At 34.2% G+C, this 21,709-nt stretch overlaps 1 protein-coding gene across 3 annotated transcripts in view; it reads left to right on the plus strand.

The window, feature by feature from the left end:
• The window catches only part of LOC118184192 (uncharacterized), a 99,749-nt gene that overhangs the window by 62,708 nt on the left and 15,332 nt on the right, over window positions 1-21,709 (plus strand). For all 3 annotated transcript variants that reach the window (XM_085826252.1, XM_035353830.2, XM_035353831.2), the window contains exon 5: window positions 9,388-9,457. In XM_085826252.1, the coding sequence (XP_085682378.1) occupies window positions 9,388-9,457 (70 nt within the window). The remainder of the gene's footprint in view (window positions 1-9,387; window positions 9,458-21,709) is intronic.

Here is a 21,709-nt window from a genome sequence, read left to right on the forward strand (position 1 = left end):
TTACCGTTCGGCCGCTGGTGGGCGGTTATTTCATTTCAAGACCATAAAAATACTAAAATTTTATGCAAGAAATCGACAATGTCCATTATGCTGTTGAAAATAATACTCTGCAGATTTTAATAGCTTCAAATAGTTTAACTGACTAGGGAGAAGAAGACTAGGGAGGTTTTTCTTTTTTATCACTTTTCAGCAACTGTACCACCGCAAGAGAAAATTTAAAGCCTAGAATTGTTGCCTTTATAAACTGCAGATTTTGTTCTGATATGCTGTATTTGTTGTATTCAGTACCCATACGAGGAAATCTCTGCTACCATGCTTTACTGAAATAAATCAAAATTTTCTGGAATCATTACGCTTTTTTGATGCTGGAGACGTGGAAAATGAGCAGAAAATTCATTAGAAAGGCAACCCTCCTTTTAGGTAGAAAACCCTGATGTGCAATGTCAAGTTCAAATAACGTAACTTCAAGTTTACAAGTACTTGTAAAATTTATAAATAGAAGTAAATTGTACTTTAAAGCAATAAAAGTGTTGCCACGATTTACGAACACTCTTCAAGTTTATTCAAAGACATCGCCAGGGTAAATCAAAAGGAGAGCAGCGAAAATGCAGATTTTTTACATTTTATAGTTCCTTTTTTAACCACATACAAAACATTTGATTGATGGCTGAAACGTATAGAAATGCCCAGAAATACAAAGCCACATTTTAAATATTCAAGTACTGAGATATGCTAATAATATTCGTTTGTTCTGGACCTAAAAGGTTTAATATGTATTAGAATTTGCTAAGAATGAAAGAAATCTGATAAATTTTGGGATTTCACTTTTTTTGCTGGAAAATAATTACAATGAGCCCTCCCTAAGATAATTTTGATCTGTTATGGAGATGGCAATCGAAGTCCATGCTTATGTTCTCTGAAATAACGATTACTTTAGAGGTAAGCAGGTGATGTTCATAAGAGGATTCATTACATTTTCTTTTCTGATATTTTTGTTAAATTAAGTAATGCTCCCCCTGTTTACTTTGAGAACATGTACTACATCAATTTACGTCATACTAGTCCTCTAGCTAGAGACGGCAGCGACGTTAACATCGCTGCACAGAATGTTTTTCATAAATCGATTTAAAAAAAATTATTTATCAATATGATTTTCCATTAAAACCGGCTAAAAGTTTTAATAGTTGAAGAATTAGATTATCATTATAATATATTCGAGTAGATTTATTCAGTTTAAACGAATTAATTTCAAGGAATTAAAATTTTGTCAACTGAAAAATTCATATTTAGAAATTTCTCCTTAATTTCTTTTAAACTATCTATATTTTTAAAAGAATATGCGAGAAATTTTAAACACCACGAATAAAAACCACCTTTGAAGTATTGATTTTTTTACTTTGTAATAAATCCCTGCTCGCTCTAAAAAGACTCTGTTGCCCATCGACAATGCATAATATCCTCTGTTCAAAAAGCCTTTTTATAAGGGCTTTTTAATAATATTTAGTGACAAATATTACTATATTGTATGCGTCATTAATATATTGATTAAAATAGGCTTCTTATGTCGTATAAGTGGTTACTTACAAAGTCTAATACTGATTTTTGTGTACACTATTGTCTGTATCCAGAATAAAAACTAATGGCTAAGACGAAATTTTGTTACAACCTATACACTGCAAAAATCTTTATATATGTATATATTTATAATTCTAATTTTAAATTTATAATAACGCATTTTTAACGTATTGATATTTTTTTCTGTTTAAATCACTTCATGTTAAAAAAATGAAGAAACAAACAGAGTTTCTAAAACCTATGAAATCTGCTGAAAGTTTTTCTACATCTAACCCAAACATTTTTTTCAGAGAACGCTGTTTCCAGCCAAGGAAAATGTCTTCAATTCCCTAGTAAATAGCTTTATTCTATATGAATTCAAATTACGCAGTGCGAGAACGGGTTTACAGGAGTGACAAATGGAAATTCTCATTCGAAGAACGCCAAATAATTCTGTGGAATGGCAACACCTTGTCTCACTCCAAAACTTTTTACTCATCACGTTATAGTAGAACGAGTTGCAGGAGTCATATGTGAAAATTATCATTCGAAGAACACCAAATAATTCTATCGAATGGTAGCATCTTGTATCACTCCAAAAATATTGGCCTATCAAGTGCGAGAATGAGTTACAAGAATCACTTGTCAAAGATCTCATTCGAAGAACACCAAATAATTCTGTAGAATGGGAGCACCTTTTCTCCAAAAATATTGGTCCTATTATTCACTTTGAAAACAATGCACATACCATATTAGTAAATTTTAAGGATGTAGAGGGGCTCTAATATTGTGGTTTGGATGCTTGTCGTGAATCTTGTTTGTTTCATTTAAAAGTTAGGATCATTACCAAACCAGATTTTTTTCGCCGGAAGTACTTCCGGTTACCAAAATTTAAAATTTTAGCTGCTGTCGATGAGTTTATTCTTGAGTGAATGATAAAACTGCTCCTTGTACAGAAAAACAGTTGCACAGATTCCACCATTTTTAGAAATGAACTTTTAGGATCTTCCATTTGCACCAAAAATACTTTTGACCGACCCAAACCTTCCCACTTAAATAAATAAACATAAGATCTAAAAAAAGAAAGAAACTTTTAACGTCCCACCAATGGGTTTGTTAACGTTTTTTATGCTCTGCTGATCTCGTAATTTACCGTGCTCTTGTACTCATTCTTGCTAACATAGTTTTTCTTTTGTCTCTTTATTATTAATGCATCGTTTTTTGCACTTATGCCACATAAAGCATTAAAATCCAAATGAATTAAAAACCGCATATCTTTAGAATTCCAGAAGTATGTATGTGGAGAGTGCTAAGCGTTGCCATATAATTTTGTATATATTCGCTTCATTATTTCTTTAAAAATTACATATAGAGATAATTAACATTATTTATTCTCAAATTTTGTTGCAAGTCCTAGTGTTGTCCATGAACAGTCTCTGCATCCTGGTTGCGTTAATGTAAGGTGTAGTTTTAAACCTGATTTCAATCTTGGTCCCTCTTTCTTTAAGAAGAACACTCCTCGAGGTCCTCAAAGGTGCTTTAAATCAATAAACGCCTTTTATTCATTTCACTTTTTTTTTTTTTTTTTTTTTTTTTTGTGTGTGTGTGTGTCTATGTATGTTTATTACTATTGAGTATGAACGGATACTATGTGGTCCTTGGATATGGCAGAAGACGAGGAAGGCCAAGATCTAAAGCCACAAGTGCTAGGGTATCCACTTGAGAATTAGATTGTCAGCTTGCACAGCTTTTCCCGTTCGAAACCATCTGTATACTCCAAGTATAATGTGCACTGAGGGTCGTCTAATAAATAAGTTAGAAAATTTAGAGATTGATTTTCCCCTTAAATGCTATTCAATAATATGCTTTTTTGATTTAACACTTGCCAATTTCGTATAAACCAGAATCCCAAGACTTTCTTTTCCGTCATGTGAAAGATAATATTTCACTTGACCAAAGTGAATCACTTTCTAGTCTGGAGGTGGGATTCGTGTTCTGTCGCATCAGCTATTTCAGTACCGCAGTGGACGTTGTGCTGCGCACTACCTCTGGACAGATCAGCGACCATGGGCCCCTCCGTGGGTTTTGAAATCAACATTTTTTTTTTTTTTTTTTTAAATTTATGTTGTTATACATTTGTTTATTCGCTAAATAATTTCTTAAAAAATCATGCATGACGTTAACATTTGGTTGCAACATCCTTTTATTTGAAACGTGATACGGACAAAAAACTGAAGATCGAGATTAATAAGCATCTCTAACTTGTTTCTTTGTTGTGAAGCCCATATTTCATGGCAGAATAGATACCATAGCCTCAAGTAGGTTGGACTTCTACTTTCATCCTAGTTTATGAGGGTTTGGTTTATGTGATTACCGCAAAGCCTCGAGGGCTACCTGCCTAAGGGAAGGGATGCCTCAATAGAAGACTTTCTAAGGGAAACTGGATCGTATACACATTACACAAGGAAAAAACCACAAAAACGCCCACGCAGACAGCCTGTTTGCGGAGCTCGAACCTCGAATCGAACTACCAGTGTTCAGTGAACTTTACCGCTCGGCCGCTGTTTGGCGTCCAGTTCTCAGGAAGAGCTTTCCGTGCGGTAGTTGTCTAAACCTCTCTCTTCTACCTCCGAATCACACGAGAGTAACTTCGGCTCGCTATATATTTAGAATGTCCCTATGACACAAAGACACACTATACATTTATAAATATCCAAGCCTTCTCCAGGATTCGAACCTGGGTCCTTCGGTACAGCACTCAGAGTAATTAACCACTATACCGTCTGAACGGCATCTCTGGTACTAATTATGAAAGAAAGAGGTGAATAAATGGTCTCTACAGAAAATATTTGTATTTAACTGCTGCGCTAGAATGTAAATTATAAGTTTACGTGACTACCATTTTTTTTTTTTTTTTTTTTTTTTTTTTTTTCTTAACATCTTTTGGGAAAATTATTGATAGTTATTTCCCACTACAAATTTCGTCATTAACAAAGTTAACACTTCATGCGCCATTTGATAACGATGGGACGATTTAAAAGCCATTTTGTCAAGTAATCACGAATTTGTTTGTCGCTTCTTTTAAAATTAAAGCATACTTAAGACGCAAAATATTAATATTCTTAAATTTGAAAATTTAATAAAAAATATGTAAAACAATAAATCTTTTTTTTTTTTTTTCAAACTCAAGGTTATGCAACTGATGTACTGCCTCTAAATGATGTGCGATAAATTAAATTCATGGATTCGTCTTCAAATGCATCTAAACTTTTCCATAAAATTTATGCAAAATTTATTGCATCTGTAAATCACAAAATATTTTAATGACGTCCTTTTATTTTTAAAAAATGATTAATTTTATCTAATCTTATCTAATGCTCGTTCATTCTACATGTTGATATAACTGAAACCGAAGGAAAAGCTATTTTCCTTTAAATTTTGAGATCATGAAAACATTTATCAAAGAAATAAAACTTGTATTAATCTACAAATGAACGAAAGCCATTATTACAACTTACCTGTTTCAATTTCAATATGCATCTTTCGGTTTACATATGTAGTAAATATATTCCCGTTAACATCATAACTCACTGCCCAGTAGGGATAGTGGTTAGCAACTCTGATTGCCGTAACGAAAGGCCAGGGTTCGAATCCCGGAGAAGGCATGGATGTTTGTATATGCATAGTGTCTATGCGGCATGGGGACACTCACAATATGCGGGAAGCCGAAAGTCCTCTCGAGAGGTTGGTGATAGGGAAAGAGGGTTGGGATACCCTCGGACCCCCAGGAACTGAGCAAAGTCGTAATGCCACTTGCATCATGCTGAAGGGTATTGCCAACGACAGGGGCAATCTTGCACTCCTTGCCACGATGAACTGCGTGGGCTTGTTCCGATGTTACTGTCTGACAAATGAGATGAGTCACAATAACATCATCATAACTCTGTATTCAAAGAGATCAGCCGCTGTTTTTGAAGTTATAAATAGAAAGGAAGAAAACAATTAAGTACTAGAAAAAGAAGAAGAAAGAAAAATAAGAACAGATGAATCATTTCCATTGGAATGACACTAATGTGAATGAACAATTTATAGAGGATCCAATAGAACGAAATTCCCATTTTACAATTATCATTTACTTAAAGCATAAATCATTACTTAACGTAACGAGAAACACATTTCTGAAATAGTCATAAAGTGAATACATACTTGAGACTCCTATTATTAGAAAAATAAATACGGGATATTATAATGTAATTCCTATTTAAAAGGTTAAGAAAAGGAAGAAAAAGGATGTTTGAAATTAAAGCAAAAACAAACACTTTCTCCCGATTTCCCTTGTCACCTGGTAGATGGCAGCACAGTATAAATACAAACATCAGCCTCTAAATCTATAGTTGATGTTATTTTTCCAAGGAGGTTAGAATTATTCAAATTTATTTTAAACCTTTTGTATTTTTTCCATCATCCTCTCCAGCAAGCAGGTTCATATTTTTATCGTTTCTCTAGGAACAGCTTCAACGAGATAAAGATAAAATTGCGCTAATAAAACATTTGAAATCTGCTCTGGTACTCAGCAAATTATAAACTCGATTTTAGAAGAAAATTATATTGAATGGTTGAAAATTGGAAGTTGGTGAAATTGATATTTTCCGAAAGCGTCCATAATAATAACGGTTGTGCAATAATTATTCAAAACTTAAATGCTCATATGTTCAACAGCAGTGCAAACCAATGTGCTTTTTAACAATATTTTTATATTTTCAAAGGTTGACTCTGAAAATGATTCATCGGCTACTTTGCATTTTTAAAATTGGTTTGCACAGTAGATGAACATAACTGCAAACTAAACTTACGTTTAACAAAAGAGCAAATCTATGTGCTTATTGATAGTATTGTGATATTTTGAATAGTATTCGGATTTTTAAAATATGTTTCATGTGTCTGAACAGTGTTTCATTTATATTTATAAATAGTAGTAGCATAATAATTTATTTTCCCATATTGTAATGAATTACTTGGATTATGGTAAAGCACACTTGGGCACTTTGCATAAAGGGAAGAATATCTTCGTAGAGGACTTTGTTAGGAAAACTAGTTAGTATTTACGTTACTCATAGGAAAAATCACGGAAACTTTCGTGCAGCCAATCCCATCATTACTAGTGAGTCGAACTACAAGTATTCGTCAGTCTTACCCACTCGGCTACTAATGGATTATCTTCCCATGCAGCTCTTTTCATAATAATAAAGAAAAGAAAAATAGTAATATAGGACTTTCTAAAAGCAGCTTATTTGCAGAAAAACTATTATTTCTTACAATAAAGAAATGATCACATATCACGTAATAGAGAAAAGAAGAAAGTCTGTTCATCGCACATTCCACAGATGCATCTACTTTATACATCAAAGCAATAATGAATATCATACCACATATATTAATTACATCGTAGCAAGAACTGATTCACTATTGAAAGAACTCTTTACCTAATTGTTTATAAACTAATATATAAGGGCCACACTAATATTGTACAATAAATTTCATTATATTTGTCAGGGCTACATAAATGAAGTCGGAGGTATCCCGTAAGTCACCACTTCCCTATCGCTGATATAATTAATATATAACAATAACCTACAATTGAATTTTAAGACATATTTTCACAGAAACACTTTTACTAGGCCTACGATAGATTAAACAAGCGATATTTCCTTTTCACAACTTTTGGTAAACTTCCGATAGTTACTAAGTTTTATAAACTTTTAGATTTTGAGTTAAATTCTGTGCTATCTTTCTTTGCTAATTAATTATATAAATTTAAAAGCCGGCTGCTTACTATAAAAATAGGAGTTTAACCTTAACTATGGTACTATTGCGTTTGCCGCTGTCTTAAAAAAAATTAGTGCCTGCTACATGTATTGGGCAGAAGTCAGATAGTAACTATATATTGTCGCTAAAGTAAGTTATGAGTATAATTCGACCAGTGTTTAGTTGTCAATTAATTGTTTTAGCCCAAAAGGGAGTCAGATAGTAACTATATATTGTCGCTAAGTAAGTTATGAGTATAATTCGACCAGTGTTTAGCTGTCAATTAATTGTTTTAGCCCAAAAGGGGCCATTAGTATCGAATTGAGATTTTGCGTCGCTTCACTATAAACGGCAAATCAACTTTTCAAACTGCTGCCACCAAATATTATAGATCTATATTACTTTTAAAGAAATTAAATGAAGAAAAATCTACATGTACGTATGTATGTATGTTCTTTGCACTGTGAAAAAACGACGATACCTAGAGCGATCCAATTTTGAATAACGTAGTCCTCCACCCAACTACGTCGAATTTTGAATTCCGAATTTATTTCATTATTTTTATTTCATATTTTTGAAAACTTAGGCGAAGGCATAGTTGACTGTTTTTTTTATTTACAAACTTTATTAACGAGCATTTTTATTAAAGAATTTTTTATTAACAAACTCAGTGATTTGAAAGAGAACATTGGCAACACTGCACGGAATAAAACTCCCCCGCGGAAGACTACCTATCGGAAATTCTAAAGATATGAAGTTTTTTAATATTTTATGATTTTGCTGGTGAATTGAATTGTACGATAACAAAAAAGACAAACCTTTTGTCAGCCATCATACGACGAAGAGTGAATACATATATGATGAACTGAGAAAAGACTTAAAAATATTCAAATGTATGCCAACACTTAACACTACATAGGGAATTCTAAACGTATACTGTTGTGCAGTTTTTAAAAATTTTGCGATTTTGTTGTTGAACTGTGTGTAGGGTAAATGCGAAGAAACCGATATTTAACAATAAGCTAAAAATACAAAAATGGGGGGGGGGTAGCAGAAGTGAATGCAAAAGCAGACTAGTAGAGTGAGAGCACAGCGAAGGTGTAAGGGGGAAAAAATTATAAAACCCCTTTTGAGCCACCGTTAAAATCTGAAACATTTTTTGAATTTATTTATTCATTTATTTTCCCAATATTTCAAATTCAGCTACCTGGCAAGAAACATCATCATTGTAATAGTTTTAGTGTGGCAAATCATAGTTTTAGTTTGTGATGTAGTTTCAGTTATTGAATTTTTATTTAAATTTAAATTTTATTAGTTTTTGTGTCAGCAATAGATAGCTGTTAAAGGTGACACCTCGACAGTAAGTTAAGATAAGTTTGTGCGTTAGCCACTGGGTTGAGTGTTCACTTTAAGTTAATTTCACAGGACAAATTTATAAACTGACATTTATTTAATAATTATCTTTTCAATAAATCCTAAATTCTAAGGCGAAAGATTTTATACTTTTCTACGAAAATATGTTGTTTTAAATAAAAAGGTGCATGAAAATTTTTCGACTACACTCAATGAGCACCAGTAGTTTTTTCGTTTTGGGTGCAGCGCTTTAATGTAACTACGCACTAGACCTACAAAAGGCGAACTCAAAAAACAAACAAAAAACTGATTTGAATTACTTTTCAATATTAAGGGATATAACACACAAGCCTATTAACAAAGCCTGTAGTTCCAGCTCACTTAAAGAATGATAAACAAGATGCTTCACAAAAGCAATAACAATTCAACGGTAATGGCTGATAAAATTTAAATTAAAATCCAAGATCTCATTTTGTCCCATATCACCTCTTTGATACATACTATTGGCTATTTCTTATCATTTTATATATTTCATTGAAAAGTTTCTAATATGTTCTATATCTTAATCGCGATATCAAAAGTTTGGAAAATTTTATGTAATGATATATAGTTGAAAATGTTTTAAAATTATTTTTCAAACGTCATTAAAAATATTAAATGTATAATTCTTTTCAGTCTCTAATACGACAATGCACTATCGGCATGCTAGCGAATTTATCATCTAAAGATTTCCAAGATATTGAAGGTAAGCAAACATTTTCTTGCTTTAAATTTTTGTTAATGGATAACTTTAAGTATAAATTTAAAAATAATACCCAATTTTCAGCACGTCTTCTCATTCTAATGAAACAAAGTACACAAAGTGATGTAAAATAAGCGCTTACGAATACAGTAAATTAAGATATATTTTAGTGGGTTTAGAGTTAGTCGATTTAAGAAATACCATGAAGAATATAGTGAAGGAACACAACTTACAATAATTCATACAGCAAACACGTACGTCAGAATTCAGTATTATTGTGCGATTTAATTATTTATATATTTTAACATTTCACTAATTCAATCAAAACATAAATTTCGGAGTTGCGCATAAAACTCTTAAAATTCATTTAGAAAAAGTGCAAATAATTCCCTTATTGATGGCTTTCAAATGCCTAAACCACTCATATTTATTTATGTTAATAATAATTGAAGTGCGTCAGCAATTAAAAAGGTATTGTTGCTTGCGTAGGGGTTCGTAATGGATTGAATACTTACAGAAACGATGAGAGCTCGATAAAACTTATTTTACCAAAAAAACACTTTACAGTTCTAGAAATTTACACAAAAATACTCTAACAGCTCTTCTCAGTATCACAGAACCTAGTCAGTAGTTACACTTCAAATGACTAAGAATGCTAAACCCAACTCAATGCAAAGCGCATCCAAACAACGAAGCTCACACGGAGATAATCTCAATACTCCGAAACTGACTCTGAACTTTCAGCTCAGAAACTGATGCCTCTCTCCGGTCTTATACCGCTTTCACTCCACCGCCGAGAAATCTCTAGTACCTTTCACTTCCCGAAATTACTGAAAGGAATATGAGAGCCGGGTACTGTTACAGTTACATATAGGGTTCAATTATATTTATTCAGTCACAATACCATTTGCAGTTATACAGGGACCGGACCAAAATGTCACGAAACGGTCGTCAAATTTCTCGAATTTTGACGATTTCTTTCCAAATTTGGTCACAAAAATAATTCGCCAAAACCATAACTAACTTGGCGATATCTTGCCAATTTAGCGAGATAGCCATTTACTCAATGACTTGCTCCTGTAATCTTGTTTTTCCGGCATATCTTTGTCTCTTCCGACTTGTCGTATTACATTATACAAATGAAACTTTTGACGACAAAAATTAGTCGCCAAAGCTGTCGCCAGCTTGGCCATATCTCTCCAATTTAGCGAGATAGCCACTTACTCAATGTTGAATAGGTTTGCCCCTGTAAATTATTTTTCCGGCACAGCTTCGTCTCCTCAGACTTTTCATATCAGGAGCGTCCTCTCAGGACATGCGTTGCATACGACCAGTGCCTGTAAATTTGAAACTCTGTAAAAAGAATTATTATTTTTTTAACTCATTCGTATAGTAAAATCCTTATTAATTACTTTAAATATATAGTTTTGCATTCAGTCATCGAATTTATTTAGAATACGAAATTCAAAAAAGAATGAATCGCGTGTCATTGTCTTCTCTAATTCTGCCTGTGCATGCTATCTAGATTTCAGCATTCATTAATGAAATAACATAACATTCACGAGGACTGGAATAAAGCTTTATCCCTCCTTTTCTCCCGCAACGTTTGGAAACAATTTGTCGACATTTCGGTCTGGTCCTTGGGTTGGATTGGATTATTCAGTTATGGCAAAGCACACGAGGGCTATCTGCCTAAAAGGAGGGATGCCTTCGTGGAGGACTTTCTAAGGGAAACTGGCTCTTATACACGTTACACATGGGGAAAACCACGAAAACGCCCATGCAGCCAGCCCGTTCGCAGAATTCGAACCTCGGACCGAACTACCAGTGTTCAGCGTCTTTACCGCTCGGCCGCTGGTGGGCGGTCACTGTACAAGTAATTGATGCTGTAATTAAATAACTGTGATTGATCCCTACAAGAAGCAGACACATCAGCGACCAAGCGGTGTAAAGTCGCTAAACACTGGTAGTTCGGTCCGCGGTTCGAATCCCGCGAAAGGGCTGGTTCCAGAGGCGTTTCCGTTGTTTTCCCCATGTGTAACTTGAATACGATACAGTTTATCTTAGAAAGTTCTCCAGGAAGGCATCATTGCCATTAGGCACATAGCCCTCGAGTGCTGTGCTGTAATCAAATAAAACAAACCAGCTCTATATGTAGGTGTAACCATATCCAACCCTTAGACATAATTTGGAAATGTATATGTCTTCCAGCAATTTCGAGAAATGGAAGGTACTAAAGACTTCTTGGCGGTGAAGCGAAAACCATATAAAACCGGTGCGAGCATTTGCTCTTGGTTGTTGTTGCTAGTTCAAACCTGAATTTGGAGTACTGAGATACTCCTGAGAACTTCGTCTTTTAGATTAACTTTCTCAGTAGTCTGTAGTGTAACTATTGATTGTGTTCTGTGACACTGAGAAGGTAAAGTTCCAGAACTGTAACGTATTTCTTTTGGTAAAATTAATTGTATCAAGCTATCATCGGTTCTCTGTATATTTATTCCGTTACAAACGCGTACGTTCACAACAATATCTAAAATTTCCTCTGCATATATAGCCAGTATAGCCTATAGTGATTTGAAGTCCATCTAAAAATATATCATTGTTGCAAGAGGGAATCTCTTTTGGCTGTGTTGCATTGAACAAATTTGAAGAATGCGCTAAAAGCTTTGGAAAAAATTGTTGAACTAAAAAAAAAAAAAGAGGTTCGGCAATAGATGTAAAGCAGCAGTTCTCATCTTTCATGCTTCGCAAACCTCTTTGAAAACGAAGAGATAAAACTAAAGTTTGGTTTAACAACGTGAGTTTAATATACATAGCTGTGAGTGTAAAATAAACAATAACTAATGTGAAGTGCTAACTTTAATTCGCAATTGATTGGGGGGTAAGGTGTAATGATGCACCCACGTCTCGTCACAGGTAACAATTTTATACAGAAAAGCTTCCTCTTCTTCAAAACGAGTTTGATGCAATTGGGAAATGCGAGCTCGTACAGCCCTTTGATCATCATTTATTAACTTTGCAACCCAAAGAGCGGAGATTTTTATGAAGCCCAACGGCTTTCTGATGATTGTGGCTGACACAAAGTTCTTCTGAAATTTGAAACACTGTGCAGCATCGATGCCGTTTCAAAATCTCACGAACACGTGCAGTGTTTTCATTAGTCACACCGCTGCGAGGACAACGGGTATGACCTTGATTCGCAACACGTTCAGGGCCTTGCTTGAATTCTTTGCACCAAATTCTCACTTTTGACCAAAGAAGAGTAGCCTTCCCCAAGGTTCTTTAATATACTAAGGTTAGGCCAGGAACGGAAAAAGCGTGCCATTGGTTGCTGGTAGTGACGTCACCCGGGAGACAAGACGCATCGGCCGACGCGTCTGCTACATGATTTTCGTAATGGAAATAATGTAAACTAAAGCAAAATGATCATTTTAAATGTGGTAGATACACCGGAAATACCGGGTATATACATTCCGATTAAGTATTTTGTTAAAGCAATGTTTATTTTATGCACAGAATTCGTACGAATGCTGAAAATAATTGTAAACATTAAATTCTTATCATAAAGGAAAGCATTAGAAAATGAAAAACGATATTTAATTAAGGGAAATAAATATTGTAAAACAAGGTATTTTTCAATATTTTTCGTAGTATTGTTTGCACTAAAGAAATTTTGTTGAACAGAACACATGATGGCATAACTGCTAAGACCATGGTAAAAACATAATCAAAAAGTATTTAATTTCATTGCTCATGCATTTTTTTTAATACAAATGAACTTTGACATTCGATGAGAAATATATGATTGTGATTTTCAGTTTAATTTACATATCTCAAGCAAAAATATATATAAAAAGATTTGACTTAACGAATTCATATTTAAATACCATAAAATTCTACAAATTTCTTAATATTCGTCATTTATACTTTTAAATAGTATACTTATCACATTATTTTTAAAGTCACTTCATACTGATTCACTTCAGATTTTAGCAGAAATGCATATATTTTCAGTATAATCTAAAAGTACTCTTATAATCCCTTACACTCCCAAGATTTCTATATAACATTTATCCTGACGTGATTATTTGCTATAGTAAATAATCTTCGATATTGGCATCCTATTCTTCCTTCCATACAATAAAAATGGAAAAATTAAAATACATTTTCTTACACATATACGCACAATAATAAACTTGCCCTACACCTTAGTTTCGGCCCACCAGCAGCTGAGCGGTAAAGTCGCTGAACACTGGTAGTTCGGTCCGAATCCCGCGAACGGGCTGGCTGCATGGGCGTTTTCGTGGTTTTCCTCATGTGTAATGTGTATACGAGCCAGTTTCCCTGAGAAAGTCCTCCACGAAGGTATCACACCTATTACGCAGATAGCCCTAGTGTGCTTTGCCATAATTAAATACACCACCACATCTTAGTTTCAATTCAGCCTGTACACAAATTAAATATTTTTAATGACTAATGTATTTTTAAAAGGTTGTTTCTTAAAATACTTTTGTTATACTCAAAATATGTGTTCAATATTGAATTATTTTTCTTTCTCTTATAATTAAAAACAAGTTATATGGAATCAAAATTAAAACATATGCAGCAGTTAAATAACACTGAACAGAATATCTTACTTACTCTTTCGCTATTTGTATTCCAGCATTATACACAGATTTGTTTTCCTTCAGGGTCAGGTATGTGTAAGTTCACTTAGTTATATCAATTAAATTACATCAGACATATGCATCAGTTAAACAACATTGAAGGAAATATGTCGCTCGCTCATCGATGTTTGCATCATAGTGTGGTCGATAAATTGTTCTTTCGTCTGAAGCATGTATCAGTTTACTTAGTTCTCAATGCTTAACCCAGACATTGCTTCAATACATAGAATTACTTTTGGGATGTAAAGAAAGTAACCAAAGCATGTGAATTAACTTGGATAAGCGAATTTATCAACTAATCATTCAGGTAGTCACTATTGGTAAACACGACACTGAGATTAAATATCTCGCTATAAGTCTACTTCATAAAAGGAAAATTATGATAAAAAATTAAAATAGAAGTAAAATGAAAAATAAATGTAGAATTACATAAAAGTTATGTATGAAAACTACATAAATTCATTTAAAAAATAGTCAGTTATTTTATCTGGTTGTAAAGAAAGTTTTCCACCAAAAACGTTCTTCATAAAGCTAGAAAAAGACAACAACATGAAGGCAGTATATATAGCATGGGTACAAATCACCAGACAAATCTATGATTTTCTGTCAACATTTTGGTAGTTTTTCAAAATCATCGACACATAAACTTGGTGGCCACGAGTTCAAAAGCAGATCAACTACATTTTGGACATCCTGCGCAGAATGGAAGATAGCACCAGCAAGATGTGGCTGCAGGTGTGATTAAGTAATCTCGTGCAGTACCCAATAATTGAACTTGTGCGTCAAATCTACGAGATGCTTAGCGCAACTAATGGACATGGCACTAATGTCTAACTCTTCAGCTTTCGCTCTCTCGAGAGCATACGCCTTGAGTGGTTACATATTGATATTCAACAAGTTCTCGTAGGTGGGCCTCATCAACATCAGTAGGTTGGCCAGAGTGATCTGCTTCTTCAGTATCATAAGCCTTGTTTTTGAACTTTAGGTACCAAACCTTCAGTGTCATTTTATATAACATTAGCACATAAAGTTGTACACGTGATTTGGCGAAATTTTATAGCTGACTTTTTGCAAAAGAACTGGAAGAAAATTATAGTTCTAATCTGGTAGTGTGATAGTTCCATTTCACACACCTTGTACTTAATGGTATTTTTTTATAAATTTAAGAGCACACCGTTCTAAAGCAAGTCTCTCTTTTTCAAATACATTTTGCAATACAGTGTTCTAAAGCACATTTCTTTCTTTAAAATGCATAATATTTAATCTTATATACAAAATATGATTCGAATTTCAAATCTTTCTTTAATCCTATATACGGAATATGATTAAATATGCCAATGTGAAATTTCGCGAAGAGGATATTTGAAGTGGCAGGATAAAACTCGAAAGCTTACTTTAATTGTTGGGAAAGACATTTCATGTCATAAGAAAACACACATCTTTTTATTGCATGAAAAATATTTTCTGGTTCCCTGTTCCTTGAATGTCATAGTCCTTGTTTTGCATTTTCGGTACTAAACCTTCACAGTTTCATATGACATTACATTAATACCTAAAGTTTTACACGCGATTTGGTGACATTCTGTAACTGACTTTTTGCAACACAAATGGAAGTAAATGATGATTCTATTCTGTAGTAGTTAAAATAGATGTAGTAGTTAAGTAGATGATTCTATTTTGGAGTAGTTAAGTAGATGATTCTAATCTGTAGAACAAAAATCTAAGAAATAGTTTCATTTCAGACACCTTGTATTCGATAACATATTTGTTTTATACATTTCACAATTCAAAACCCTCACAGTTTCATATGACATAACAGTAGTACCTAAAGTTGTACACATGATTTGGTGACATACTGTAGCTGACTTTTTGTAACACAACTATAGTAGAAATAGTTTCATTTCAGACACCTTGTACTCAATGATAAATGATATTTCTTTTACACATTTCACAACACAGTGTTTTAAAGCAAGTTTCTTTCAAACGCCAAAATTGTTTGACAAAATATGATTAAAGATGTCAATGTGACACGTTTGCGAAGAGGATTTTTGCAGTGGTAGGATACTTTCATTAAAACACGAAAGCTTGTTTTGATTGTTGGGAAAGACATTTCATGTTGTAAGAAGTCTCACACCTTTGTAATGCATAGAAAATGTTTTTTGGTACACTATTTTCTAGTACTATGCTTCTTGAGTGTAATAGTCCTTATTTTTGAATTTTCGGTACCAAACCTTCACAGTGTCATATGATATAACATTAGTACCTAAAGCTGTATATGATTTGTTGACATTCTGTAGCTTACTTTTTGCTACATATCTGGAAGTAAGTGGTGGTTCTAATCCGGTAGTGTGATAGTTCTATTTCTGATACCTTGTACACAATGATATTTTAATACAATTCACAACACACTGTTCTAAAGCAAATCTCTTTCTAAGCCAAAAATTGTTTGAGAAAATATTATTAATCTTTGTTTTGAGTCCTTGTTTGAGTTATAGTCCTTGTTTTTGAACTTTCAATATCAAAAATTCACAGTCTCATATGATGCAACATTAGTACCTAAAGTTGTATGTATGTTTTGTTGACATTCTGTAGCTCCCTTTTTGTAACATATCTGGAAGTAAATGATGGTTCTAATCTGGTAGCATTACAGTTCCATTTCAGACATCTTGTACTTAATGTTAATGGTATTCACTTATAAATTTTACAACACAGTCTTCTAAAGCAAGTTTCTTTCTTTAAAATGCCAAAAATTGTTTGACAAAATATTATTAAATATGCCAATGTGAAATGTTTGCGAAGAGGATATTTGCAGTGGCAGAATACTTTCCCTAAAACACGAAAGCTTGTTTTGATTGTTGAGATCATGTCATAAGAAGCCTCACATCTTTGTAATGCATGGGAAATGTTTTCTGGTACACTATCTTCAAACTCGACACTGTGTAGTAAAGAATCATATGCATTTGACTTATCTGGCAATTATTTTTTACACTCATTTTCATTAACATTTTGAACTTCTTCATCATCTTCAATCGCTGTCCTGGCTGCTGTTGAAAAGTATCTTCATATATGAGTAGGATGTAATATGAGGAGGAGTTATAAAGATGATGCAATCCACTTCTGTGCCTTTTTCATATCAGCCTTATTTCTTTTCTTCTTTTTCATTTCTGCATTCAAATACCTCAAGCGTATAAATGTTCGTGTCTTAACATATATTTTAATGATTTCATTATGCACATCAGGAAACTTTTGTGCAATTTTTTTTACACATAGTTTGCATAATGTTATTATTTCTTGAAAGATCATCTTTCCCATGTTCACTTACAAACACTACTTCAAATTGACTTATTTTTTTTTTTAACCATTCCTCTGATGGAACAAGTAAACCACCACGAGAAAGCGTTTCTATCCAACCAACGTGTTCATCTGAAGGGAGATGGAGCAATTGTTCTGTAAGTGTTCCCAAAGAATAGTCATATTTTCTTCCACGGTAGGGTATGTAGCCTGCAAGGTACCGAAAACCCTCTACAGAGCAGTCAGCTGCAGGTTCACTTGCAAGGGTCAATCTAGAATTATCAAAAACAATATCCCTCATCTCAGTTTCACCGTCTAACATCTTCAGAGCTTCAGTCATGTCAGGTAAAATATTACCAAAAAAGTTAGAAGTAATGTATGCGTCTTCCTCCTCATCAGGAGCAACAGAAGATGTGTTAGAAAGTGAAATCTGGTAGGAATTATTAGTTAACAATAAAAGACGCATTCGATACTTCACGTCTACGGGCAGTGGATGATCATAGAAATGGCCAAGACCGCGGATTCGGGAGAAAAAATTTTCCAGGCAATCTTGATTTAGTCTGGAAGTTAAAAGGTATTTAACTCCTAATTGTTTCAAATCAGAAAATAAGCCCAGCAGCGATGTAATCGACATCATAAATCCTTTCTGAAATGGTAATAGGTGCTTTGCCTTGCCAACTCTCATGTCTTCACAAAAAGCATAAAACTTCTTTAAGGTTCTCTCCTGGATTTCTTCATGTATCCCATACGCACAAGATAACACTGTATCAGAGACAGGTTTCCTGGAGTTAAGAATATCAAATGAATTATTCACTAATTCAAAAAAAAAAATTGCAGTTTCCTCTTCTTCTGGTATAAGATAGCGGATACCTTGTGCAGTATGGTTTGAAAATAACTGCGCAGCTAAATGCACACGCTGGCGTTCATTACCTTTAACAGAAATGTGACTTACGGACAACTTTGTGAAAATTTTCACTTCTTTGCAATCCATCGATATCAATCTTTCGATAGGTTCTTTTGTAATTAATTTATTTCCTGGAAGCGTCAATCCATCATCCAAAAAGTGATTACGAAGAAGTTTCAAAAGGTGCGGCACATCAGCAAACACCCACACCACACGTTTACTAGAGTCCTGGGGATGTGAAAAGCTGTTGTTAAGATGAGTAATCTGAAGTTTTGTCCACACAGCACGATTTCTACCACCCAAGTCAGCTACAGCTGCAACAACATAATATCCAATTTCTGCTAATGTTATTATTATATCTTTCAATATTTCTGCCGTCATTTGCGTATCAAAGTCGAAATATATTGGCTGCTTCCAGCTTGCAAGAAGTCCTCGCACCATTACTACTTGAACATTTCTATGTGGGCCAACAATCTTATCTTCTGCTTGGTCATAACAGATTCTACTATCCACGTTCATTTCATCGAATGAAAGAACACACATACATTCTTGGTCTGTCATCTGTAATGCCCCAGCACGCATAACATGAATTACATCGTGTAGCAAACCAGGAGAACAGCGAAATGAACAAAATACCCATCTCTTCAAAGTTGAAATGCTAGGAAATGGAAATCCCAATTTTTGTCTGAGATAGTTACAGCATCTTTTGGATACTGCCCTAAGTGTTGCAGATTTGCAAATGTCATCTGCATTCCACTTAACATATTTTTTATTTGACATGAGAAAGCGAATTTGATTGTCCGTAAAAATTGTCCCTAAATTTTTTTTAACTGCACTATGTACTTGTTTGCTTGTTACTTTCCTGCTCATTTTCTGATAGCTACGCAATTTTCTACGAGAAGCAGCAAGTTCAGTAAAAATAATTTTCTTTTGCATTTTCCATTGACTGCACAACACATTTAATCTCTTATTTTCCTTTTCTAAGATTTGCACACGCTCAACTAAATGAGATGTGTCACTGGGTGTAAACTGAGTTGCACAGTCTATCTTATCAGCTTGTAGTTTTTTCTTTTGGGGGGAAAGGGAAGCTAAATTTTCCAATGCTCGTTTCCTTGTTCCCCGAGCCTGACACCTGCTTGCTCTATCCCTTTTTAACATAAATTTAGATGACTCATTCATGTTAGAAAACGTTCTCTCTACATTAGGTTCAGTTTTTGAAGCACAACATATATACTTTATTGATGAGTTATTTTCACATGATGATGATGGAAGATGTAAAGTGGGAACAGCATTGGCTTTCAGCACCCTTTTAGGAGTTGAACCAAGCAATTCTGCCTTTAGATCTCGTACGTAGTCATCAGGTGTAAAATGAAGAGCCCATATTCTGGCATTTTCGATGTTGAAATTATCTGCTCTTTTGCAGCGATTAGTCCATAACTTACGAAGTTCTGGATCACTTGGAAAACGATGGTATGTGATGCCTTGACTTTTAGTTTTCCTTCTATAATTCTGAAACAACGCTATAGCACAACTTGCCATTTCCGACTACGTATAAAAGCAAATTAACAACACAAATCAAATGTATCCCAGATCAAATGCAACGAATGTAAACAAACGCCGAGCGACTGTCACCCACATGACGTCATGCGCAGGTGGCATAATTTTCTCCCTGCACTACGCATCGCTCGTGGGCCCCCCCCCTGAGCCTCCCCGAACTGGGCATGCAGTCTAGGTAAATTTCGGCTGGTTTCACATTTTCACGAATGAAGAACTTTATACAGTAGACGCTCGTTTTTACGAACTCGTAGGGACTACGAAAACAGTTCGTTAAATCGAGAGTTCGTAATTTAGAAAAGCATCGGAAATTGTTAGTATTTCACATTTTAATGTTTTCGAGACAGGTTAGGGATACTATTCCATGCTTTTATTTATGTATTAGGAATTATTTTTAATAGTATTACTACTTAATAAATGACATCCATTCTATTAAACAAACAAGAAATATAAAATATTTGTAAAACGTACCTTTATTAAGTCATTGAGCAGCAAAATAATCACTTATCTTTGTCTGTTTTAAAACAACAGATTGTACAATGCAAGACTCCATCTTTTCTATATTTGTTAGCATTTCACAATTATCACTGGCCTCAAAAAATCGTCTAAGTTCTGACAAGTATTCAGTAGCTTGTTTTAAAGTCGGTCTTGGTGTTACTTCATTTTCTTCTTCTTCTTCTGGATCTGAAAGTCTCTCATTCTCGTTGATTATGCTGCTAATAATATCGTGATCCGATATTTCCTCCGTGCAGATGACATTAGAATCCACATTTAAAAAATCCTCGAATGAAAGTTCTGGCAACTGTGGATTTCTACGGCGAAGTTCATGCATGAGAACCTCATCTTCGTCGTGAGATCTATTGTCATGGATTTCTTCAGTTACGTCTGTTTCTTTAATAAAACCTGCATGTCGAAAGGCTTTAGAAATTGTTTCATCTAAAACATCATTCCATGCACTGATTGATAAATGCATTGCACCAAGAATATCAATCTGATAAGGTTGTTCCCTTTCCAAGCCAAGGATTACTCTTTGCAAGAGCACTGTCTTATATTCTCGCTTGAAACTATTGATTATCCCCTGATCCATTGGCTGTAAAACTGCAGTTGCATTTGGTGGGAGATATTCCACACGGATTGCCTGAAGCCCAGTGACTTCCATGTGTGCAGTACAATTGTCCACGATTAGGAGAACTTTGCGCTTCTCCGCTGAAAAACGGTTATCTATATCTCTCAACCATTTTTCGTAGATGTTGCCAGTCATCCAGGCCTTATTATTAGCATAATATGCAGCAGGAATCTTCTGAACATTTTTGAAACACCTTGGTTTCAGATATTTTCCAATAAAGAGCAGAGGCAATTTTTGTGACCCAGTCATGTTGGCTTCAATCAAAACTGCAAGTCTCTCTTTAACTTTATTACCTCCAACACATTTATCTCCTTTGTAAGCTAATGTTCTTTCTGGCAAAATCTTAAAAAACAAAGCCGTTTCGTCTGCATTAAAAACGTCATCTGCAGCGTATTCAGAAAGAAGCAATTTTAACTTTTCTTCTTTCCATTCATTTGCTGATGACGTGTCTACTGCTGCACTTTCACCACACACTTTCCGGAAACTCAAACCATTCCGAAATTTAAATTTCTGTAACCAACCATCCGATGCTTTAAAATCTTTGATGTTTAATTTGGAAGCAAAAAAGTGTGCTTGTTCTTTACGTACATTTCCATCAATTGGAATGTTTAAGCTTCTCATCTTTCGAAACCAAACAAGCAAAGCCCTTTCCAAATTTGGGTGTTTTGATTCTCGAAAATATTTTCGAGAGGAGGGTCCACATTCATCGTTTC

This window comes from Stegodyphus dumicola, chromosome 1, assembly GCF_044657685.1.
Source record: "Stegodyphus dumicola isolate Sdum_Otavi_A_Nest chromosome 1, ASM4465768v1".
NCBI lineage: Eukaryota > Metazoa > Arthropoda > Arachnida > Araneae > Eresidae > Stegodyphus > Stegodyphus dumicola.